Source organism: Cetorhinus maximus, chromosome 19 (genome assembly GCF_964194155.1).
Source record: "Cetorhinus maximus chromosome 19, sCetMax3.hap1.1, whole genome shotgun sequence".
Taxonomy (NCBI): Eukaryota; Metazoa; Chordata; class Chondrichthyes; order Lamniformes; family Cetorhinidae; genus Cetorhinus; species Cetorhinus maximus.
Window position 1 is genome coordinate 52,966,045 of NC_135897.1, and position 26,506 is coordinate 52,992,550.

Genomic DNA, 26,506 nt, shown 5'->3' on the forward strand with positions numbered 1-26,506 from the left:
AATGGCGGCAGCTTTACCGGGATCAGTCAGGCCATCGCTGATAGGTGGTGGGAGGTTCAGTGTGGAGGACATGGGAGGGGGGTACTTCTCATGGGGGGCATGCAGATGGTGGGACCCTCTGATGGGGGGTCAATCAGGAGGGGCTGCCCACCCCAGCCCACAGGTGGCTTTTACTGGTTGGCCTGCACCCGTGCACGCCTCCTCCACTCCTCCTCCACTCCACCGCCACGCCTCCCCCCCCCCCCCCGGCACCCTTCGCTAGTAGAATGCCAGCAAAGTATAAGGATGATGCCCTTCAAGAGACACTTAAGGTCCTCAATTGTCCTTGGAGGATGCCAGGAAGGTGACTGCTCTCCACCCTCCATGTTCCAATCCAATTAAAGGCACCTCCCACCTCCCAGGCTGCTCCCTGGGTGAGGGGAGAGGGGCATTAAATTCAGCACATTGTATGCAAGTCAATCTGCAACAGTTTGCTGAGGGCAATCCAAGGACCCATTATATTGTCTTTAGATGGCATGCAGAATTTCTGCTATGCATCCACATCATGTCAGAGAATGATTACTGTCAGCCACTTGCGACATTATCTAGACTAAACCACCAAAAAGATTGATTCATTGAGAATCAGATATAGAAGGAAACACTGATTGAAATAAGACTAAATAGTTCAGTAGATTTGGATCGGATTACTTGAATTTACCATCCCAGTTCGGAAATATTATATTCTTAAATTCTCATAGGGCAGCATTTTCCCCTCATCTGGGTGGGGGGGGTTCAGGACCGGGCGTGTGGAGGTGTGCCGCCATTTTACATGGGCGGGCCTTAAAGTGAGACGTCCGTGCTATGTGCTCCCTGTGCGGGCGGGGTGGATTCCCTGAGCCGAGAGTGCGCTCTTTCGCGCATGCGCGTGAAAGAGCGCACTCATCTCCCTGAGGCTAAGTGCTGCCTCAGGGAGATCGGCTCCACATTAAAAAATGTTAAAAACAAGAACAAAAAATTTCCCTGACATGTCCCTTCTGAGTTGGGACATGTCTATCACTTTTAGTTACACTTTTATTAAATTTTTTTACAAACTTACAGGAAACCTTATCCTGCCCGTGGATGAGGTTTCATGTTTTTTCCAATGCCCGTCAGGGCTCCCGGCATGCCTGCCAACCTTAAGGTTGGACGGGCAGGTCCACTAATTACGTTAATGACTTTGTCCTCAATAGGCCATTGACAGGTCGGCGGGCGCACAGCTGATTCGGCTGAGCCCCCGCCGACCTGAAAATTTAAATGAGGCGGGGTGACGTCGGGAGTTCTGCCCGACATCATCCCGTGTCATTTTACGCGTCGGCAAGTGGGCCCCGCCCCCTGTTCGCCGACCGGGAAATCCTGGCCATAGATTTTTGAAGTAGCATTCTTAGTTTGGATCTGCATCCATGATGCAGAGTTTATACCTTTTTTATTAGTTCATGGAATTTGGGCGTCATTGACTAATTTATTGTCCATCCTTAATTGCCCTTGTCTAGAGGGCCTTTTAAGAGTCAACCACATTGCTGTGAGTCTGGAGTCACTAGTAGGTCAGACCAGGTAAGGACGGTAGATTTCCTTCCCTAAAGGAAGGACATTAATAAACCAGATGGGTTTTTCAACAATCAGCAATGGTTTTGTGGTCATCATTAGACTTTTAATTCCAGATTTTTATTGAATTCAAATTTCACCATCTGTCATGGTGGGATTCAAACCCAGGTCCTCTGAGCATTACCCTGGATCCCTGGATTACTGGTCCAGTGACAATACTGCTATGCCACTGCCTCCCCCTGAAATTGGGTATTTTATGGAGTGTTCCACTGGCTTAATTCCAATTAAGAGCCTATGGGACAATATTTGCACCCACCCTCTATTTCAATATTCAAAATGAGATATGGGAACATCAAAAGGTACTTTGCAAAATTTGGCCTCCTGCTGCCCTAAGCCTTGCTTCTATCTGCCAACCAGCTATTGCTTCCTGCTGGGCTTGCGCAGGAGATCAACAGGACAGTTTAAACCCCTGGGGCTTCATGCTGCAGAGGGTTGATTGGTTTATGGTCCACCTTGATCCCCACCACATGAGTTAAAACTGGTCCTTTTTTTGCTTAACATTAAAATGTCAAAAGCATCATATTCTTCTGGTGAAAAGTTCTGGAAGTATCATTGTATAATTTTGTTTTTACAAGCCCAAATATTTCAGCAATGTAACATCTTTTAGTAATTTACTTCCCTTAAGTCACAGTAATACATTCTACCTGTGCTGTTGGCATTGGTTCCAGTTCTGTTGATGCCGAATGTAGTTCCAAAGCATTTTTAGTAGACCCCAGTTCAGATGGGATCCTATTTTCTGTAGCCCTGAATGGGAGAAAAATATTATTTTTATATCCATAATTGTAACATTTAGCATCTGTAGTGCTTATTGTGCAACCATAAATTGGTTCAGCCTTTCCATCAGACAGATACTATTAGATCAGCTAAAAGGCCAACGGAAAAGAGGATCACACACAATTGTGGAAGTAATGGGAAAAGCTCTTTCAGTTAAGTGAAGAGTCAGAGGCCTGTCAAAGACAGTACTGAGCCACTGAAGGATATTCAAGAACTGATTACAAGGGACTCAGGTAGAGACTAGTTAGAGATGGATTTGAATCTATTCGGAGACTGATCATCAATGTGGACTCGCAGAGATTGGTCTCGAGACCGTTGCTCTTTACTATTTTTACTAATGACCTGCATATACCTGTTGGGGGCATGATCAGTGAATTTGCAGATGATGTTAAGATCTGTGTGAAATCTCTTTGCTCATTTACAGGAGGTAATATCAAGGGAAGGTGATTAGACTCTCTCTTGTTGGAGATATTCATTGCCTGGCAATTGTGTTGCGTGAATGTTATTAGCCACTTATCTGTCCATGCCTGAGTATTAGAACTTGACTGTTTAAAGCTGACCTTACTGGTCCAGATTTCACAGTCAGTGGCAAAGCAGTAGTGCTCATTACAGATCTTGAAGAAAGCTGGCCACAAAGATCTAGTGATCTCTGTAGTATAGATTTCCCCTTTCCCGTTGTCAGTTTGAATCTGGCACCAAGTCAAAGGGATCTCCAGGTTTCTAGCACCAGTGATGGCTTCAAGAAGGATAAGCAGCCAACCTCATTGAAGTATTCTTACAGACAGCAATCCAAGAAATAAAATTTTTGCAGAGAACAAAATAAATGATTGGGATATACACATAAATTAAAGGTAGAAGCTAAAACAGATTTTATTTTAAAGTGATTTTCTTTTAATCCTAGTGGAGAAATTTGAATGAATATGAAATTCATTTTTCAGGGTCAGTGAGGCTGTTTAGCAGCAATTATGAACTTAGTATACTGTTAAATACCCAGTTGCACACTCATTCAACAAGCTGCAACTTGTGCAATTACTTCTAAACAACCTCACTTACCCAGAAAAATGAATTTCATATTCATTCAAATTTCTCCACTAGGATTAAAAGAAAATCACTTTGAAAATAATGTCTGTTTTAGCTTCTACCTCTAATTCACATGTTTATCCCAAGCATTTATTTTGTTCTCTGCAAAAATTTTATTTCTTGGATTGCTGTCTGTAAGAATACTTCAATGAGATTGGCTGCTTATCCTTCTTGAAGCCATCACTGGTGCTAGAAACCTGGAGATCCCTTTGACTTGGTGCTGGATTCAAACTGACAACGGGAAAGGGGAAATCTATACTACAAAGATCACTAAATCTTTGTGGCCAGTTTTCTTCAAGATCTGTAATGAGCACTACTGCTTTGCCACTGACTGTGAAATCTGGACCTGTAAGATCAGCTTGAATCAGCGAAATCCTAATACTCAGGCGTGGACTGATAAGTGGCTAATAACATTCATGCAATACAACTGCCAGACAATGAATATCTCCAAGAGAGAGTCTAATCATCTTCCGTTGATATTCAGTGGCATTGCAATCATCAAATTCCCAACCATCAACATCCGAGGGTCACCACTGAATAGATACTTAATAGAAACATAAATACTGTGGTACAAAAGCATATGAGTGGCTCACCTCCTGACTCCCCAAGGTACAAGTCAGGGATAGCTTGCTTGATTGGTACCCCATCCATCACCATAAACATTCACTCCCTCCACCACTGGTGTACCAGAGCTGTAGTGCGTAACATTACAAGATGAATTGCAGTAACTCTCCAAGGTTTCATCAATATAACCTCCAAAACTTGTGATCTCTACCACCTAGAACAAGGGCATCAGGTGCATGGGAACACCACCAACTCCAAGTACATCACATAACACCCTGACTTGGAAATCTATTGCTGTTCCTTAAAATCCTAGAACTCCCTCCCCAACAACTCTGGATGCATCTTCACCACAGAATGGTTCAAGAAAGTGACTCAAAAGCAATTAAGGTTGGGCAAAAAATGCTGGCTTTGCCAGCAATGCCCACCTTCTGTAAAGAGATTTCACACAGATCTTAACATCATCTGCAAATTCGCTGATCATGCCCCCAACAGGTACATGCAGGTCATTAGTAAAAATAGTAAAGAGCAATGGTCTCGAGACCAATCTCTGTGAGTCCACATTGATGATCAGTCACCGAATAGGTTCAAATCCATCTCTAACTAGAGCAAGGATTTTTACAGCAGATGGCATAAAAGAGCAAGTTCTCATCAGATCAGTGGTTTCTACTTAATTGCAGTCTGAGGTTGGGAAGGGACTTCAAAAGCCCATGGTACACAAAGGAATATGACGGGTTGGATCCAAAATTGGCTCAGCAACAGGAAACAAAGGGTAATGGTTGATGATGTTTATGCGAATGGAAAGCGGTTTCCAGTGGCGTTCAACAGGGCTCAGTGTTGGGTCCCTTGTTGTTTGTTTTATATTTCCATGACTTGGAATTAAATATGGGAGGCATGATTGGGAAATTTGCAAATGACACAAAAATTGGCCGTGTAGTTGACAGTGAAGAGGATAGCTATTTTTTCCAGAATGATATCAATGGTTTGGTTGAGTGGGCGGAGAAGTGGCAAATGGAATTCAATCCAGAGAAGTGTGAGGTAATGCGCTGGGGGGAGCAAACAGAGCAAGGAATATACAATAAACAGGAGGATGTTGAGAGAGTAAGTGAGAGACCTTGGAGTGCATGTCCACAGGTACCTGAAGGTGGCAAGACAGGTGAATAAGGTGGTAAAGAAAGCATATGGAATGCTTTCCCTTTTGGACAAGGTATTGAATATAAAAGTAGGGATGTAATGATGGAACTGCATAAAATGTTGGTTACAGCTGAAATTTTGTGTACAGTTCTGGTCGCCAGATTACAGGAAGGACATAATTGTTCTGGAGAGAGTACAGAGGAGATTTACAAGAATGTTGCCAGGGCTTGAAAATTGTAGCTATAAAGAATCATTGGGTAGGCTAGGGTTGTTTTCTGTAGAACAGAGGAGGCTGAGAGGTGACATAATTGAAGTGTACAAGATTATAAACGGCCTAGATAGAGTAGACAGGAAAGACCTATTTCCCCTAGCTGAGGTCAATTACCAGAGGTCACTGATTTAAGGTGATTTGTAGAAGGATTAGAGGAGACATGAGGGAAAACTTCTTCACCCAGAGGGTGGTGGGTGTCTGGATTTCACTGCCTGGATTTGTGGTGGAGTCAGAAACCTCAACTCATTTAAAAGGTACCTGGAACTTCACCTGAAGTGTTGTAACCTGCAAGGCTATGGACCACGTCCTGGAAGGTGGGATGAGGATGAGTGGCTAGTTTTTTATTTTTTATTTTTCAGCCAGCACAGGTACGATGGGCTGAATGGCCTCCTTCTGTGGCGTAACTTTTCTATGGTTTAACAGTGCACCCTGTGAATCACTGACAACCACTCCTGGATTTCCACATTTTACTCCATGTGCAGGGACTTCAGAAGTTGCTGTTCATCTCAGAGGATTAATGATAGGGAACACTAACCATCTCATTGGCTGGATTTTACACTCCCCTACCAGTGAGTTTGAGTGCCGGGGGGGGGGCATTGTAAAATTCAATCGGTGGCCTTCTTGCCCCCTACCTGTCCGCCCTGATCTGTCTGAAATTTTAGGAAGGGATGGGGTGGGGGAGGTGTTGAATGGCCCACACTCCTTTGTGCCATTTGAGCCCCTTAAGTGGATAATTAATGGCCGCTTAAGAGTCTTATCTTGCCCCCGCCGGTATTTTACCTGTGGCAGGGTGAAGTCCATGCCATGTGGGAAGCCTGGCAACTTTAGCTGGTGTAAGGCAAGGTGGGGGGAAACTCCTTTTCAGGTCCCCTGGACCTCCCCATCCCCCAACCAACCGCACCCACCCCCCCCACCAAGGTCACCCCCCCCCCCCCCTTTAAACTCCCCTTCCAGCCTCTTGAACCTGGACCTCTGATTGAGACCCCAACCCAGACTTACCTAGGCTCCTCAGCATGGTCGGACTGCTCCTGTAGTCCTAGCAAGTGGCCACTGCTCCCGGCTGGCACTGCTGGGACTACAGAGCTGCGACCATCTGATTGGCCTGCAGCTCTCCAACGTGGGACTTCCTCGATTGGATTACACTAAATTAAATTTACTGCTAGTAACATATATAGCAAATTATTCTTTTGCTGTTTAACTTGACCAAGGAAATGAGAATCAGCCTGAGGCTTGCAGGCATACAAAAACCATTATCGTATCTTGATTTTTGCAAGTAAATTAATTTTGCGAAGGAAGCAAAAACTTAAAATGTTGTAAAGATTAAACAAGCCAGTCAGCATTCTTAGAGAGAACAGCCAAGTTAAAATTTCAAGCTGGACATGAATTGGAGCTATGTGTTCCAGCATATAAGATCATTAGAAAGGATGGGGAGATTTGGAAAGGAGAAGCAGCAATGTTGATAAAAGACACAGTTACAACAGTGAAAAGAAAGGATTTCAGTAAGGGTTCAGTAAAGATTTTTGCTTCTGTAAATTGTTTCACTTGAAAATACTTTTTACCAAGTAGTTTTAGCTGTATGTAATTGTTTGTGACATTTTTTTTTATTATTCATTCATGAGATGTGGGCTTCGTTGGCTGGGCCAGCATTTATTGCCCATCCCTAGTTGGCCTTGAGAAGATGATGGTAAGCTGCCTTCTTGAACCGCTGCAGTCCAAGTGGTATAGATACACCCACAGTGCTGTTAGGAAGGGAGTTCCAGGATTTTGACCCAGCGACAGTGAAAGAATGGCAATATATTTCCAAGTCAGGATGGTGAATGACTTGGAGGGTAACTCCCAGGTGGTGGTGTTCCCATCTATCTGCTGCCCTTGTCCTTCTAGATGGTAGTGGTCGTGGGTTTGGAAGGTGCTGTTGAAGGAGCCTTGGTGAATTCCTGCAGTGCACCTTGTAGATGGTAAACACTGCTGCTATTGTGCAGCAGTGGTGGAGGGAGTGAACGTTGTGGATGTGGTGCCAATCAAGTGGGCTGCTTTGTCCTGGACGGTGTCAAGTTTCTTGAGTGTTGTGGGTGCTGCAATCATCCAGGCAAGTGGAGAGTATTCCATCACACTCCTGACTTGTGCCTTGTAGATGGCGGACAGGCTTTTGGGAGTCAGGAGGTGGGTTACTTGTTGCATGATTCCTAGCCTCTGACCTGCTCTTGTAGCCATAGCATTTATATGGCTAGTCCAGTTCAGTTTCTGGCCAATGGTAACCCCCAGGATGTTGATAGTGGGGGATTCAGTGATGGTAATGCCATTGAACACCAAGGGGCAATGGTTGCATTCTCTCCTGTTGGAGATGGTCATTGCTTGACAATTGTGTGGCACGAATGTTACTTACCACTTGTCAGCCCAAGCCTGGATGTTGTCCAGGTCTTGCTGAATTTGGACATGGACTGCTTCAGTGTCTGAGTTGCAAATGGCGAACATTGTGCAAACATCAGCGAACATCCCCATTTCTGACCTTATGATAAGAGGAAGGTCATTTATGAAGCAGCTGAAGATGATTGGGCCAAGGACACTACCCTGAGGAACTCCTGCAGTGATGTCCTGGAGCTGAGAAGACTGACCTCCAACAACCACAACCATCTTCCTTTGTGCTAAGTATGACTCCAACCAGTGGAGGGTTTTCCCTGATTCTCATTGACTCCAGTTTTGCTAGGGCTCCTTGATGCCACACTCTGTCAAATGCAGCCTTGATGTCAAGGGCAGTCACTCTCACCTCACCTCGGGAGTTCATCTCTTTTGTCCATGTTTGAACCAAGGCTGTAATGAGGTCAGAAGCTGAGTGGCCCTGGCGGAACCCAAACTAAGCGTCAGTGAGCAGGTTATTGGTAAGTGCCACTTGATAGCACTGGCGGTAACCCCTTCCACCACTTTGCTGATGATGGAGAGTAGACTGATGGGGCGGTAATTGGCCGGGTTGGATTTGTCCTGCTTTTTGTGTACAGGACATACCTGGGCAATTTTCCACATAGCCAGCTAGATGCCAGTGTTGTAGCTGTACTGGAACAGCTTGGCTAAGGGCGTGGCAAGTTCTGGAGCACAAGTCTTCAGTCCTATTGCCGGAATATTATCTGGGGCCATAGCCTTTGCAGAACCCAGTGCCTTCAGCCATTTCTTGTATCATGTGGAGTGAATCGATTTGGCTGAAGACTGGCATCTATGATGCTGGGGATCTCCAGAGGAGGCCAAGATGGATCATCCACTCGGCACCTCTGGCTGAGGATTGAAGCAAATGCGTCAGTCTTATCTTTTGCATTGATGTGCTGGGCTCCTCCATCATTGAGGATGGGGATATTTGTGGAGCCTCCTCCTCCAGTGAGTTGTTTAATTGTCCACCACCATTCACGACTGGATGTGGCAAGACTGCAGAGCTTAGATCTGATCCATTGGTTGTGGGATCACTTATCCCTGTCTATCACTTGCTGCTTATGTTGTTTGGCACGCAAGTAGTCCTGTGTTATAGCTTCACCAGCTTGACACCTCATTTTTAGGTATGCCTGGTGCTGCTCCTATGCGCTCTTCATTGAACCAGGGTTGATCCCCTGGCTTGATTCTCCCTAATGGTAGAGTAGGGGATATGCCAGGCCATGTGGTTGCAAATTGTGTCCGAGTACAATTTTGCTGCTGCTGCTGATACCCCACAGCGCCTCATGGATGCCCAGTCCTGACTTGCTACATCTGTTTGAAATCCCATTTAGCACAGTGGTAGTGCCACACAACGCGATGGAGAGTATCCTCAATGTGAAGGCAGGACTTCGTCTCCATAATGGACGTGCAGTGGTCACTTCTACCGATACTGTCATGGACAGATGCATCTGCAGCAGGCAGGTTGGTGAGAATGAGCTCATGTATGTTTTCCCTCTTGTTGGTACCCTCGCCACCTGCCGCAGACCCAGTCTACCAGCTATGTCATTTAGGACTCGGCCAGCTCGGTCAATAGTGGTGCTACCGAGCCACTCTTAGTGATGGACATTGAAGTCCTCCACCCAGAGTACATTCTGCACCCTTGCCACCCTCAGTGCTTCCTCCAATTGGTGTTCAACATGGAGGAGCACTGATTCATCAGCTGAGACAGGGCGTTACGTGGTAATCAGCAGGAGGTTTCCTTGCCCATATTTGACTTGCTGCCATGAAACCTCATGAGATCCAGAGTCAATGTTAAGGACTCTCAGGGAAACTCCCTCCCAACTGTATGCCGCTGTGCTAGCGCCTCTGCTGGATCTGTCCTGCCGGTGGGACAGGGATGGTGATGGTGGTGTCTGGGACTTTACTGTAAGGTATGATTCCATCAGGATGACTATATCAGGCTGCTGCTTGACTAGTCTGAGACAGAGACAGCTAGCCTTAGTCCCCAGATGTTAGTAAGGAGGACTAAGTAGGGTCAACAGGGCTGAGATTGCCATTGTAATTTCCAGTGCCTAGGTTGATGCCAGGCGGTCTGTCCGGTTTCATTCCTTTTTTGTGACTTTGTAACAACTGAGTGGCTTGCTAGGCCATTTCAGAGGGCATTTAAGAGTCAACCAGATTGCTGTGGTTCTGGAGGCCAGACCAGGTAAAGACGATAGATTTCCTTCCCTGAAGGGCTAGACAATCAACAATGGTTCCATGGTCATTTAGACTTTTAATTCCAGATTTTTATCTGCTGAGGTGGGATTTGAACCCAGGTTCCCAGAGCATTACCCTGGGTCTCTGGATTACTGGTCCAGCGACAATACCATTACCCTATTTTCTGCCTTCTGTGGTTGGAGAATGTATTCAGTACCCCATTTATTTTACCATATCAATTTAGGTATTAATTGTGAGCTTTAATTTGTAAATAGCAGAGAATAACAGTGCAGTTTTCAGATCACAGTGGGTTCAGCCTGGTTATGGACACTGCTGCATCCCCATGAAAGCAAGAACAAGTGTTGGGGAAAAGCCCAGATTGGAACATGCAAGCTGGCTGTATATAGCATTTCTCTGTACTGCTTAACCCAGTTTATGAATTTACCCAATTAATAATCACAGTTTAAAAAAAATTGTACTTTAATAGTTTATGCAGAGTTACTGAGACGCCATCTTGCATTACATTTTTAAAGTGCAAGACTGATTAGTTATGAGGAAGGCCGAAGCTGAAAATGGAAGGCCAGCACCGGAAGAGCAAAGTTCAAGGACGCGAGGCATGGCAAAATGAGCAGCATACCAGCCCTTGAGCAAACTGCCACCACAAGGTTGAATAGTGTAGAAGATGCTATTTACCATAAGAACTCCTGTGAGGCAACCCTGTTGGAACGTCTCCTTTCTGGGACCCATTGATCTTCAGGGGTTTTAGCGCTGTGCAGATTCACTTCTTCCCATTTTTCTAAATGTGGAGGTATACTGACTAAAGAAAGATGAGAAGAAACATTGTTATTGCTGAGCAGAAACAAAGTATTTAGCATTTATTCTGCTGCTGATTGACAATAAAGTGTAAATTCTTCAGACAGTATGCAACTCAGATCTTTCTTTAGCCTTATGTAAGAGAGTGGTTGGAGTCTGGAATGAACTTCCTGAGAGGGTGGTGGAGGCAGGGTTCGATCGAGGTATTCAATAGGGAATTGGATTGCTATCTGGAAAGAGAGAATATGTAAGGTTACGGGGGTAAGGCAGGGGAGTGGGACTAAGTAGAAAGCACTTTCAGAGAGTCAGTGCAGATCCGATAGGCCAAATGGCCTCGTCCGCACTGTAAAGTTTCTGTGATTCTAGTAGAAACTTTGTTCATTTTGAATAAAAATGTTTTCCCTTCTAATTAAAGATGAGGAAAAAGGTTAGTTACCATTATAATGTATTGGTGGTCCACTGAACAAAGTTGTTGGTGTCAGAAATTTAAATTAGCATATTTTCTTTCTCCATCAAAGTTGTGTCCAGAACCCCAGGAACTTCCTTTCTGTCATTTTGTTAGACAACCATAATCATTTTTGTTAATAATCAATGAACTGTATTACATTATGTATTCCTTGATAGAGAATTGCTTAAAATTTACCATGATAGAAAATTGACAACATTGTAATAGCCTTATAATATTTGCAATAAATAAAAAGGCAACGCAAATCAGATCATCAAATTTGTAGCTTGATCCTAACATTTGGCTTTAGTTGCCTTCATCAGATGTATCTCTTAGTTCTTAGATCGTGCATTGCACAGCAATATAGAAAGGATGCTGAAATTTGTAATCTGCAATGTGTCACCTCTTAACAATGTAGCACTCCCTATAAATATCAACCGATATTACGTATTTAAGACTTTCTCGCTCAGAGTGCTACAACTGAGCTTAATGTCTAGCAGTAGATCAATCATTACTGTCTCTGGGAAGGAAGAATGAAGAACTGGCATACTATTCCTTTTCCATAAAAGCACATTTCTTGTCATTCAACACAAATATTGACATACAAATCAGTTTCATAGACTTCCCTATCCTCAATACAATATGGCAGATATTTCAGGAAGTGATGGGACCTAAAAAAGGAAAAGAAATGTGGTAAAAAAATAGGCATAAAATGTAAACAGATGAACCGCTGTAATATAGTGTATTATCAGAATAAGTAACAGACACAAAATTCTTGTAAGAACTTTGATGCTGATGAAGATGAAGAAAGACAAAATGGGTGCACTCTTTACGTAAAGTCTCTGTTCATACTAGCAGTTTTTGACACTGATTTCAGCACTGGAGGCTGGGTCATTAAATATGTTCAAAGCTGAGTTAGGTACATTTTTGATCACCAAGGGAGTCAAGGGTTATGGGGGCAGATAGGAAAGTGGAGTTGAGGCCACAATCAGATCAGCCATAATCTTAAGGAATGGCAGAGCAGGCTCAAAGGACCGAATGGCCTACTTCTGCTCCTAATTCTTGTGTTCAATTATTGTCTAATACATAAAGACCAAATGCAACTATAATGGCAGCCAACCACTCATCTTAATTTAATTAAAGCTAGAACTGTCCAACAATTCATTTTTCATGACATAAGAGCAATGTAGTAATGCTGATATAGTTGCATCACACATCACAAATTATCATTGGAAGAAACAGTATAGAAGCACCAAGGTGAACAGTAAGTGCTATCAATTACTTAGATAAACTCAAAAATTAGAATTAAAATACTTTGTAGTAAGAATGCTGCAAAATGTAGTTTAATCTCCTCCCTCGTTTACAGATTCTTAATAAAAATCTATACATTCTATATATTTTTCACAGAAAAAAGGGATAATGTAAAAAAAATTCTACGTGGCACAAAACTCACCAATTTCATAATGAAATAAGACTTTTTAATGATTACTTTGAAAAGGTGAGTTGGTTGTTGCTCTCAATGTTGCATGCTTCACAAACACTAACTGGGAGCAGATGCTGACAAAAGGTGAAATATTTGTTAGGGAACAAAATGAAAAGGAAACAGCAGGTATTTAATAGAGCTACCTAAAATGTTTAAAGAAACTGCAATAATGATCAACTACGCAGTAGAAACAGGTTCTAAATACATCTGTCTTCCAGGTAGAAAACAGGGGCAAAAAAAAACCCAATGAACTTTGGGGCATGACACCCCATGCCTGATCAGTGCTGGATTGTGGCTTTTGCAGGCATGCTGGATGGCTGCATATATGCTAATTAGAGGTCTTAAGTCTGTTGAAACTCTTTCGAGTTACCAACAGTCACAGATTGCAACTTCTTTCGAGTACAATCACAGTTCTTGGTTTTCCAGGAATGGGACATGAACCCACAACCCTCTGATTCAAAGGCGAGGGTGCTATGAACTGAGCCACAGCTGACATCTCTTAAGTCTGTTGAAGGTGCTCTCATTTACTTATGATGTGCTGAGCAGGTGCCACTCAGAATTCTTCAGCGGTTCCTGGCTGCTTTCCTGACTCCACAGTGGGGCCAACCACCCCATCCCCTGCCCACTGTCCACTGCCAATGAGGCAAGCAGCCCAGTGTTCACAATGCAATACATGAGGCATATGGAGGCAAGAAAGGCTCTCTAACAGCTAGCACATAAATGTTAGTGAGGCCCAAGGCTCAAAGCTCAAGGCACTGTTTAAAATTAAAGGGTCTCCCAATTAAGATGGAGATGAGGAGCAATTTCTTCTCTCAAAGGGTCATTAATCTTTGGAATTCTCAGTCCCAGAGAGCAGTGGAGGCTGAGACATTTGTCACAAAACTACCATATTTTTCATAATATTATTGGTGGATGTTGTAAGGTAGGCTTTTTTTGTGTGCTTGGGTGGTTCTGGGTGTGGCTGATTTAATTTAATTAGAGTCGGACAGACTGCCAGGTTGAAATTATCAAAAGAGTTAGGTGTAAAAAGGGTATTTGAAATGCGAATGAGTGAGCTGGGGTAAAGTCAGTAGATAGGGTATAAATGAAATATGATAAGTTAAGTGGGGAGGTGTTTGGTTTTCATAAGTTTTATTACTGACAGGATAAATAGGGCAAGGTTATTACATTATGGGAAAAGTCAACTCCAAAGACATTTGGGAACAATGGGATTTACAGATTAAAGAGCAAGAAATATATTTAAAGAAGGATGGAGGGTTGTAGCAGGGGTGGCCATGTAAGATCTAAAAGATACACCATGTGAGACAGACTTAGGGAGACAGCCTCCAGCCACTTTGCTGAAGTCTGCTGTTCCAGTAATCAAAGTTGGGTTGAAAGCCGTTGGAATACCACTGTCGAGTGGGCGTTTGTGATAACCTTGCTGGATGCCTCTCTAAATTTAAAATCTATTTTGGACTGTTGCCTTAAAAGAGGTGTATAGTTGGGGTCAGGTTAATTAGGAATTTTGGGATTTATTGTAATATTAAGTAATGGTGTAACTGTAATCTAGTGAACGTGTTTTAATTCTTTTTTGTTAATAAATATTTTAATTTAATTTTTAAAATCTCTAAAGGTGTTAGTGGACTCATTACTTCTGAATTCAGTGCCCAAACCTACCCGTAATAAATACAAATTGCAAAACCGTTGTGATAGCGTGGCCAAGTTTCTCTTGTGGATTTGGTCAGCCTGGCAAATAATACCTGCCATACCATAAGACACAGGACCATAAATTCCAAGCTCCCCAGCATTGGATTTGGGGGGTACCCAACAGGTGAGCTGGGGGGTACCCGACAGGTGAGCTGGGAAATTCCTCTGTGAAGTTCCCAGGTAAGGGTTTGCACGGCAATTGCCCAGGTGTGCACACTTCCTCTGGACAATTGCATTGCGCTGTGCTGGGAAGCAGCCAAAAGTGCGGTTTAAATCGCAAACTTCAGATAGTTCCGCTTGGGTTATACCAATAGTTACTCAGGAAAATGTTAGAAGAAGTTAGAAGAGGTTTTAATTCTGAGTAGCTATTGTAAACACCCAGGACTCCTCCCACAACCTTGAACCCCGACCAACCCACCCCACAGCCCCAGTCCCTGACCTCTGACAACCTCACCCACGACCTCTGACACACCCTGCCTCTGACCTGCAACCCTCCCCTGCCCCAGCCTCTGACCCCTACCGCCCCCGACCTCCTACACCCCTGCCCCCTACCTCCGACCCCCCAGCCCCTGACCCTCCTCCACCCCCGACCTCCAGCCCCTCCCGCCTCCGATCTCCCTGCCTCCAACCTCTGACATCCCTGCCCCCCAACCTCAGACCCCTGTCCCCCCCACCTCAGTTTCCACTGACAACCCCTGACCCCGACATCCCCGCCCCGAGCCCCCAGCCGCCCCGCCCCCGATCTCCGACACCCCTGCCTCCCAATAACCCCTGGCCCCTGACCTCTGACAACCCCTGACCTCCGACAACCCCCGACTCCCCTGACGTCCAACAACCCCTGACCACTGACAACTCCTAACTCCCCTGACCATGCACACCCTCCGCCCCCCTACACATACAGACATCCGACCGACACCCTGGACCTGCGACCCACCACCCCTCCCAAACCCCTGGACCTCCGACTGATCCCCCACCCCCCCTGGACCTCTGACCCACCCCACCCCACCTTAACCCCCTGACTTCTGATAACCCCCACCCCCGACTGATTACCCCCACCCCAACCTCTGAAAACTCCAGTCCCTGATCTCCGACAACCCCGCCCCCTGACCTATGACACACCGTACCCACCTGACTTCCGACACCCCCCACTCCCCCCGACCACCCTCCCCCCAACACGCAGGCCTCCAATGAACCACCCTCCCATCCTCTGGATCTCGCACCGACCACCCCCCACTCTGACCTCTGACATTACCCCGACCAATGACCTCTGATACATCCCCGACCCCCGACCTCTGACACACCTCCCATGACTTCTGACACACGCCACCCCCGACCACCCCCTATGACTTCTGACAACTCCCACGCATGGACCTCCGAACCATCCCCCCAACCTCCCCCTCCGGAACTCCGATCTACCACCCCCATCACCCCTGGACCTCAGACCCAACCCCCCACCCCCACTGGACCTCCAACCCACCCCCGCCTACCCCCTGGACCTCCGACCCACCCCCACGGATCTCCAGCACCCCCCGCCCCTGAACCTCCAACCCACCCCCATGGAACTCCAACCCCCCTCCCCACGGACCTCCAGCCCGCCCCCCCCCCCGACGGACCTCCACCCCCCCGGAACCTCCAACCCCCCACCCCTGGAACCTCCGATCCACCCTCCCCAACCAACACCCCCAGACCTCCAACTGACTCCACCCAACCCCTGGATCTCTGTCTGAGCCTGCCCCCCACCACCCGGAACCTCCGATCTGCCCTCCCCAATCCCCTGGACCTTCGAACCACACTCCTGGATCGCCCCTGGACACCCCCAACCCCCCAAATCCTATCCACTTACCTTAGACGTTTACTTTCCTCTGGCCTGTCAATTTCCTTGGCCCTTTAAACTTACCTGCTTTATGGCAGCAAGTGCTGTAAAAAAAAGGGGCGTGGCCTCCTTGAATACGCTGGAGCTACACTTCGCTGGGGCCTGCCTTTCGAAGCTGGCAAACGGAAGTGGCTGCTTAATTTTCAAGACCAGGTTACGTAGGTATTTATTTCTTCTAATTCCTGAGGGCCAGCACTCTCCGACGCTAGTCGGAGGTTACGGCACATTGAATATATTCAAGGCTGAGTAGACATTGTAGTTTTCATCTACAAGTGAGTCAAAGATTATGGGAGGCAGACAGGAAAGTGGAGTTAAGGCCACAATCAGATCAGCCATGATCTTAATGAACGACAGAGGAGGCTTGAAGGACCCAATGACCGCCGGCTTTTATTTCTCATGTTCTTTATTTTGACATGCTACATGCTCCACTCAGTCCAGCCAAAAATGTAATCGAGGCCCTTTGACATCATAGATATCGTTTTAATCAGCTGGGCACCCTCGTTGAGCACTGCTCAGCCTGCCTAGTCTGAAAATCGTGCTTAGACCGATCTAAGCAAAAAAAGGGACAACAACCGGGAAAGTGACAACAGGACACTAAGTTCTAAAATTCCATTTCAGGTTTGTTTCCTTTCAATGGGAGGTCTGAAAATTCATCCCCATATAAAATACTTAAGCGGCTCAAAAATGAGGCAAACTGAAACTGAAACGTCTTCAGAAATAGCTTTCTTCATAAAATTAAACTTCTGCCATTTAACTTTCAGCACGATGCTTGAAGAAATAAACTGATTAAAATATCCCTGGCTGCAATGTCAATGTTGTGTGGACCTACCCAATTACTGGACTATATGTCAGATAATAGATAACACTCTGGGGCAGCATTTAAGCTCCCACATCACCAGGTTTCAAGGCAGGGGTCAAGAGCATAAAATCCAGTGGTAGCCTTCCCACTTATCTACCCGCCCACCCAAACTGTCTGAATGTTGAAGGTGGGGAGGGGAGGCATTGGGTGGCCAGCTCACCCTTGGGCCTATTGAGGCCCTTAGTCCACTTAAGAGCCTCATCCTGCCACCACTGGTATATTTTATCCGTAGTTGGGGGGAATCGCAGCAGCTTTAGCTATGTGGGCTGGTGTTGGAAAAGTGGGTGGGGGCGCCCTGTGATCATCAGAGGCATCGTCCCCCAAAAGGTCATTCCCTGCCTTTAACCCCCCCCCCCCCCCCACCCCGACCCGTGCCCACCTCCATGCCTCCCCCCCACCTGCCAGTCTGTTGAACCCAGCCCCCCCACCCCCCTCACTAAGCACAGACCCCAGACTTATCTGGGCTCCCCAGCGTGGTGGGGCTTCCTGTAGTCCCAGAGGTTTCCAGTGCTCCCACTGGCACTGATAGTACTACCCTCTAAGGCAGGATTTCCTCCTGAAATAGGGGTAGAAGTCTTGCCTTAAAGCAATGAACGCTGCTCCCTGCGTTAAATTGCTACGGGGCAGCTGTTGGGATCATGGGCGGGTTCCCTCCACTCCGGTGACTTCAGCGTCTCTCAAAATCCAGCTCACTGATACATTTGATATCTTAATCTAGTTGTTCATCGCATCAATGGACGGCCTGATACTAGAATTTCCATTGTTCTTGAAATCAGGATCAAAGCTGTTCTTCTGTAAGTAAACCTGTTTAGATTTGGCTACCGGTACTCCACCAGGGATCATACGCTGGAATGCTGGTCTTTACTATTCTCTATTTTCTTAGCCCATTTTAATTTAGTTTATCTGTAAACCTTGCGCTTAACTGCTTTTGTTTCGTATTCCATCAGAACATGCATATTTTACATCTCGTCTAGATTGGTTCTCCACATATCTCATAATGCGTAATAGGTTTTCCATTGATATTTGAGTTCATGCTAATTTGTCTGGATTTCTTTTTAATCCATTTTATGCTGCTGGCATAGCCTTCTAATTCAGACTAATGGCGGCCACGGAGTCTGCTTTACAGGAATTAGCTCATATATTTCATTTCAATGTGAGGTTACTGAGACCTTTTGCACATTTTCCATAATAAAAAAGGCATGAAATATTGATATTGCGGTGGGTGAAATTAATCACATCAATGGAACAAGGAAACGTTAATACTCCATCACTGCCACTCCACAGAGTCCTATGAGAGTGTTAGCAGTAGGGGAGTCCATGTCCATCTTGCCAAATTGAAAATGATTCATCAAGGAGAACGGCAGAGTTATTTTCAAGTAATATGAAGCATTATAGGTCGCAAACATGGAGTTTTTTCCTCCTGTGCTGGCACCATGGTTTTGGTGGTAGAAATGCATTCAAAATATCAATAGGATGAACAAATAACAACTTTGAACATGTAGAGATGGGGAAATTTGAATTTCTAGGAAAAGCAAGGTGACAGCAAGGGACACCGGGATATTTGCTGGAATTTTTCACGGAGAAGGCGGCCTTACTCCCTGGCTGAAAAGTCAGGGGCGAGCCCACCTCTGCCTGGCTGGGAAGCTGCGACCAGATTTTACAGTTAATGGCCTGAGGTCCTGGCTTCTGCCCCAGGTTGGAGGATGACTCACCTGCCAGAGCTGCTGACCAATCAGAGGGCTGGCAGCTCTCCAGTCCCAGCAGTGCCACTGGGAGTGCTGGCCACTGCTGGAATTGCGGCAGTCCCCGATGAGGAACAGTGATTCAGGCTGAATCCTAAGGCAATTCAGGGAGGCTTCGTCAGGGCCAGTCAGGTAGGGTCCAGCGAGGCGGGGTGGGGAATAGTGATTGGGAAGCTGTTGAGGAGAGTGGAAACAAACAGAAAAGGCAGTTACCATTGAGGTGGGCCTCAGTTAGCCACAGGACGCATGAACACACCCTCCCGGCCACTCCAAGGCTGCAGGCAGGTTACCAGATAAACCCTCAAGTTGCACCTATCACGCCACTGGTAAAATACCAACAGCAGTGGGTAGGCGACAGGCAGGCTGTCCTTGCTATGTCACCTGATTTTATGTCTCCCCACCCCTTTCCCATGTTTGGGCAGTGCGGGGCAGGTGGTGGGCATAAAATTCTGGTCATAGTATGAAATGATGACAACAGTAGTCTAAAAAAATCAATTTTCAGTTTTTGCAAGGAAATTGTGAATTTATCGAATGAAGTTTGAATGGAAATTTGGAGATGTCAACTACCCATTGGTCTCCGATAATAAATATATCACCATTCATAGGACATGCAATTATAACATACATGGAAATAACATAGTTGCGCATGTATGGTTTGAATCAGTTAATCTAATTTCATCAATAAAACAGAAAATGCTGGAAATGCTCAACATGTCTGGCAGCATCTGTGGAGAGAAAAACAGTTAAAATTTCAGGTCAATGACCTTTTTGCAGATGTTCTGACAATACATCATCGATGCAGCCAGACTTTGTACATTTCCAGCATTTTCTGTTTTTATTTAAGATTTCTAGCATCCACAGTATTTTGCTTTTTACTCTTAATTTCCATTATTCGTTCCAATATTTATTTGTCCTAGCACAAATAAATCCACTAGTTAAATATTATTAATCTGTTGCATCAAAAATCTGTAATGGGCATCTAGTCAAGAACACATGAAATACAGAACATTACCTTCTATATTACTAACTTAATTTCAGAAATGTGAAAGGTATATTAACCATAAATTGTAATCAGATTTTGAATTTTCTCATGAATACAACAAATCTCAATGCTATTTACTTTATAGACAAATATGATTTGATATTTTCTTTATATTTGAATATGTTATTATGAAGAAAAATATTTGTTAAAAAGTTCCAAAAACTTTTAAAAACTGCAGCTGATGGAAATCTGAAACAAATTCAGCAAATGTTGGAACCCCACCCCCGGCAGGTCAGTCAGCATTTGTAAAGGGAATAGGCAAGTTATGTGATAGCTCCACTTGAAATTAAACTTTGGTAATCTTGTAGGTTGATGACTTTTGTATTCTTGCTCACCTGGTGCAAAGTGTATTTTCTGTAAAATTTCAATATATGAGCAGAATGGCTGGAAAACTGTGAAAATAATGTTAATGTCTACAGAATAAAATTCAATAATTCAAGATTTGTTCAATTCATACCAGCATCCAGGGATGGTCTATGTGGGTCTTTGACGTTCTGAATATTTTGTTCAATTTCAACTTTGATTAGGTCGGTGTCATCTTGCTCTTTTCTAAAGGAGGAAGGTTTAGCTGCTTCATTTCTTGATGCAACATCAGATTTCTTTGTCTTATTACTGCTCGCCATAGCTGGCTCCGTAAGGTCCAAGAGATCCAAAGTTGGTGACAAAACTGTAATATTGAATGATGTTATTAAAAGTAAGTAGGGGAGCCTTAGTAAACTTGATTTACATTTTCTTGTGAAAACATTTGACGAGAGCATGAGAGTCCTGAAAGATTACTGTACAGGGGTAATTTTCTGACTGTAATTCCAGTAGGGATCTTTGCCCGTCAGCAAGACATAGACACATTTTGTACACAATTGTCATTTGAAATGGCTGGAAATCTGTGTACAGTTGCACCTAACTTTCTCATGCAAGTTGTTTGTGGATGAAGACTCCTTAACAGCTGCATGAAGTAGAAAGAGTACCAATTATCAGTAATTGTTATGTAAAAATTAGGATAAATTAAAATTTTGCATGCAAGCAGGTCACCCATAATTAAATTTAACAAATTATCGCTGTGATTCTATGATACCACTCTCCCAGTGGGGAAGCTGTGCTTGGAGGCTTGTGGGGTAGAGAAGAGGCTGTAATTTTGCAGCCTTATTTCTTCAACCTGTGCTTCCTGTAATTACAAATTCCCAGATCATAGTATTGCTTCTCATAAGAAAACCAAATGAAATATTTTTAAAAATAAACTTATAAGCTTTACTATAAGTTGTTCTTCTGATTGGTTACAGAAATGCATACATAAAATATTTTTTCATGCTTACTAATCTCTGTTGTTATTGTACAATGTAGTCTTAACTACAATGACACTGCTCTGATCTCAAATGCAACTTGTATTCATTGCAAATCTGCAGTACAATTATAGTGATTATTGAAATATCCCCAGTAGCAAGTTATCTAAATTCTTTACTTTCCCCAAGTCCTGTCAGTTGTTTTGAGGCAAAGGGCTAAAATTTGGATTTCTTCTGTTTTCAGGGATGAGGGTCGCAATTCGTGATGAGCCTGTACCTAGTTCCATTATGACAAGCAGTCCACAAACTTTGTGCTGCCTCCTCATTTGAATGATTGTAGCGTTCAGTTGAGGTGTGACCTGCTGCTGACTCACTGAATGCTCAACATGGGGCCCAGCAGTGTGCATGGCTAGCACATGTTCCAGCTACCAGCACTTCTTCAAGGCAGCCTTCTCCTCTTAAAGAGGAACTACACTCATGACACAGAAGCCACTGTTGACTATCTGCAGTGAAAGCCGGTCCAAGGAGAAGGAGACCAAATGGAGCAACAGAGGAAGAGAGAGGGCTACCAAGTTCTCAGATGCAGCGTTGGAGGCCTTAGTCCAAGAGATCGCCAAGAGGAGAGAGGCCATGTTTCTACAAGGGACTAGGAGATCCCTGAGGTTCACTCTGAGAAGAGAGTAGAAGCAGGTAGCCAAAGGAGGTCAATTCTTGCAGTTTGGTCCAAGGATCTGGCAGTTTGGTCCAAGGATCTGGAAGTAGTGCTGGGAGATGTTCAATTACCTCATACAGATAATCAAGGTCATCAAGGAATGCATTTTCACATAACCTCTACTAACCACCATGTAACAAGCTCTTTCACAGCTCAATATACCTCAACCCCATTAGCACTCAGGCCTAACATCCAGATACTGCACCTTATCCTCACACACCCACCAATGATGCCAGCCTCACACGACCTCTCACATCCTCTACATACTTCCAGCTATTCAACCATGGCAGCCATATTACTCAAACACATTGCAGCACATTCACTGACATCCTTCCCTCTCTCTTGCAAGACAAATTGGCCCCTAACTGCAGGGGACAGCAGAGAACTAGTGCAGGACAGGTGCATCTGCATTGCCCAAGCCCTTTGTACCAAGGGGCCAACGGCATCAGAAGCCAATGCATCTAGTGCTGCTGAGAACATTCAGGATGATGGTCTGTTCCTGCCATGGCTCTTCTTAAAGCCCGCCCTCATCTTGTTCTCTGGCATAAAGTGAAAGCTGTAGATTGTATGATGATAAACATCTCGCTTTCCACCCAACCCACTGCCTCCCCACCCCTCACCCCAATCTTTCTCGCCTGATTTTCTGCATTCAGATACCCAAGAACTGCCACCTGGCCACCGAGTGGAGCTTCATGAGAAAAAGCAAGAGCTGCAGCACACCTCCAATGAAGAAGCAACATCACTCAATCTGAGACTTGCAGTAGCCAGCTCAGATACTGGCATTGCATGAACCTTAGAGGGTAGTGTGGAGCTGTGATCTGCATGGATTGTGTCACAGGGCATGACAGTGTTGCAGTCATGCCAGGAGGATGGGGCAATTCATTTGCCAGCTCCCCGGAGGGCAAGGTCACAGCTGAGTTCTGCATTACCTTCTGTAACACATTTCCTGTCAAACTTTGATAGTGACCCTCCTGATGTTTTATAACAGCAGATCCTCTAACTCCACATGAGCAGCACCATAAAATAATAATGTGCACGTGTATATTAAAATGTGCAAAATATATGAGAATACATATGAATTACACACATATACACACAGACATATAGGACAGAATTTTCCCCCTGTCGGGGGTGGGGGGGTGGGAAAGTTCAGGAGCGGGCGGGTGCAGGCGCACCTCCGATTGGCGCCCCCAATTGGCGGGGCGCCACCATTTTATGTGGGTGAGTCAATTAAGGCATGCCCAGTGTGCCATCTGCCAGGAAGCACTATGCGCTCCCTGTGCAGGCGGGGTGGGGGGGGAGATTCCCTCAGCAGGGAGTGTGCTCTTTTGCGCATGCGCATGAAAGAGTGCACTCATCTCCCTGAGGCTAAGTACTGCCTCAGGGAGATCGGCGCCAAATTTAAAAATGTTAAAAATAGAAAAATAAAATTTCCCTGACATGTCCCCTCATGTGACACTGTCACATGAGTTGGGATATGTCCATCACTTTTAGTTAAACTTTTATTAAATTTTTAAAAACCTACATGAAACATCATCCCGCCCGTGGATGAGGTTTCATGCTTTTTCTGAAGCCCGCCAGGGCTCCCAGCCTGCCCGCCAACCTTAAGGTTGGACGGGCAAGTCCTTTAACTACTGCAATTATTTTTTAAATGGCTTCAATTGGCCATTGACAGGTCGGCGGGGGCACAGCTGATTCGGCTGAGCTCCCGCCGACCTGAAAATTGAAATGATGCAGGAGTTGGGAGTTCCGCCCGACATCATCCCGCATCATTTAACGCATCAACGTGCAGGTCCCACCCCCCGCTCGCCGACCGGGAAATCCTGGTCATATATAGGATTCAGTTTCACACCTTTGTGTATGTAGCCATTCACAAACTGGTATATAAGCCAGATAGCTAAACTGGTTCAGTGCACAATTTTAATTGACATTTAAAAGGACCTTCATAATATAATTTTGGTTTGCTGGATGATGTCCTGGGGTAACATACCCATTGAGGCAGTCATCTTTTGAACATAACTACTTCATGGATTATGTAAAACAAAATATGTTCTATTTTGATGTCACACACGGTTCAATTGGAGAGAACACAAGAGTAATGAAGAAGTTCTCAGGATGGTGGAACAGGAAAGATCATTAGTGAACATCATCAAGAAAAGGCAACAAGGTTAGATTGGCCATAGTCTAAGGAATGAGAACTTGCTGAAAGAGGTGACTGATGGAAGGTTAGAGGGATGTAGGCTAAGAGGAAGAAAGAGAATGATGCTGTCAGGTAACTTGAAATTGAAATTAGAGGGGTCTGTGAGCAACTACAGAGAAAAGCACGAGGCCATGAGGTGTAGAGAAATGAGCAGAGGATCTGACCTGAGGCAGATCACTACTAGAATTAAAATAGCACAGGTCACTGAGCTGTTCTTTTGTGTCTTTTGGCAGGCATTCTAGCATATAGTACATGTAAGTGAATTTTTACTGATGAAATTTTAAGGCTGAGACAGGATAATACAACCTTAAGTCCTTTTCTCCATGGAATGAATAAGTGACCTGTACTGCACTGCTTCATATAAAGACTAAAGAAAACTGCAGAGCAAACAACAAAGCAATGGGGAAAACCTGCTCAGCTAACACCTTAATTATTAACGAAACAAACCAGATGTTGATCTTTATTTTTAAATTAGTTGCCCTATTAATGTCACTTCTCAAATACTTTCTGACACTCTTGCATGTATTTGCATCCTTTTTGTAGCAGCTCACCAGGATCAAATATATTTCAGCCAGCGTTAGCTCATAAAAGTTATATGGGTCAGGTATAAGAAAGTGTGTGTGTGTGCATAGTATTTTTACATTATGTATTACATAGTTGCAAAAATGGCTTTCACGTATATTGCTTTTGCATTATACATTTTCAGAGCTAATGGAAAGAAAAGTGGGGCAGGATGTATTATGACTGGCTGATCCACTACTGCCTGTTCTGTAACCCCATCCAAATTGAATTTCACCCCCATATTGATTGCAGGCTTTAGAACAAGGGTGCACAGATACAAGGGGCAGAATTGTCCCAGATTTGCATTAAGTGTGGTAGCGGGCCCGCCAGCTGCGATGGCAGGTTTTCACACTGCATCCCAAACCCGCTGCATTACTTATGTATTCCCGGGAAATACGCCATTTCCATGGCGGGCAGGCTCCGATTCGCCTGCCATGCCATCACCTCACTGCTTCATCACGTCAGGCACCACATTTAAAGTACAGCCACACTCAGTGCTTCCAGCCCAGGACTACAGCACTACAGCAAAGAAGACATGACCCCAAAAAACAAGAAGACTGTAGCCCTCGAGCGCCTTTTGGACACCATGGAGGCCCACTGTGATGTCCTCTACCATCCCCCCCGCCCCCCCCTTCTCTGACCGCAGGAGGGGCAACGTTACCACTCCGGCTTTGCAGGTGATGGCAGTGGTGATCAGTGCCAGTGCCAATATGTCACAGAAGAGGTTGACCATCCAATGCAAATAGAGGATGAATGATCTCAACCGTACAGCCAGCGTATGGCAATCATTTCATCACTCTAAACTCACAAGCCCATCACACATTCACTGGCATCTCGCTCACTGCCAGCTCCAGGGACGACATCACCCAGGACGACATCACCCATTATCACACACACACCCTCACATCTCCATCTGGCCTCATCTCCTCTGGAGCCTGCCTCCTCAGCCTTCACCATCTTGAGGCCACTTGCACAGATCAACATGTGCCCCCTCCCACACACCTCCTTCCCCAGTACAACCCTCGCCCTGCAGCCTCTTCCCATGCCTGAGGCCTCTTCTTCCCCTTCCCCAAGCACCCCTAGCTCTGCAGCCGTTGAATAGCCACCCACATAAGGGTGATCTGGTAGGGAAAGAACTATCCATGAGCCCCGCTATAAGTGACGTGGTGCTGTCTATGAAGCCTGGCGCTGATGACTGCGAGTGCGGACCGAAGCAAGGTAGGCAAACAAATCTTGAAGTCCCAAGTGAAGTGCAGCCCGCCAAATGCATAACTTATATATGCTGTTGTGAAACACATCATCGTGTTTTCCCGCCGACATGGGCGGACGATCCAGCTTGGGGGGATGACTCCAGCGGGCTGGCCTTATAATGATATGCTGATGTATTACAATGAGGTTCCCGACGTCCGATGGCAGGAAACGTGTCCTGCCATTGGTGAGCGGAGTGGACGATTGCAAACTGGTTTCGTGATGCATGAAACTGATTTTTGGCCTTCTCGCCGTATTGTCCACTCACCACCGAACGACCCTGGTGCCAGCGGGCACAGAAAATCCCAGCCAAGGTTAATGCAAGAGATTTAAGGCGGAGAGCAGACTAAAACTTTTGTTTTTACACAAGGGGTTGTACACTGAAAACACTTTGTAGGAACACCCAAACAAGATTAATTATGAGGGATTTATGACAGAGAATGGGAGACACTTTTTAAAAAAAAAACTTAGAGGGATGCAAGAATGTGGAATGCACTAATAGAACTAGTGACTGAAACCGAGACCATACCAA

At 45.1% G+C, this 26,506-nt stretch overlaps 1 protein-coding gene across 1 annotated transcript in view; it reads right to left on the bottom strand.

Annotated features, from left to right (window-relative positions):
• pex5la (peroxisomal biogenesis factor 5-like a) overlaps positions 1 to 26,506 on the bottom strand; it is a 194,311-nt gene that overhangs the window by 52,512 nt on the left and 115,293 nt on the right. The window contains exons 5-7 of the mRNA XM_078563858.1: positions 20,434 to 20,643; positions 10,727 to 10,850; positions 2,265 to 2,364 (exon numbers count right to left, since the gene is read on the bottom strand). Coding sequence (XP_078419984.1) covers positions 2,265 to 2,364; positions 10,727 to 10,850; positions 20,434 to 20,643 — 434 coding nt within the window. The remainder of the gene's footprint in view (positions 1 to 2,264; positions 2,365 to 10,726; positions 10,851 to 20,433; positions 20,644 to 26,506) is intronic.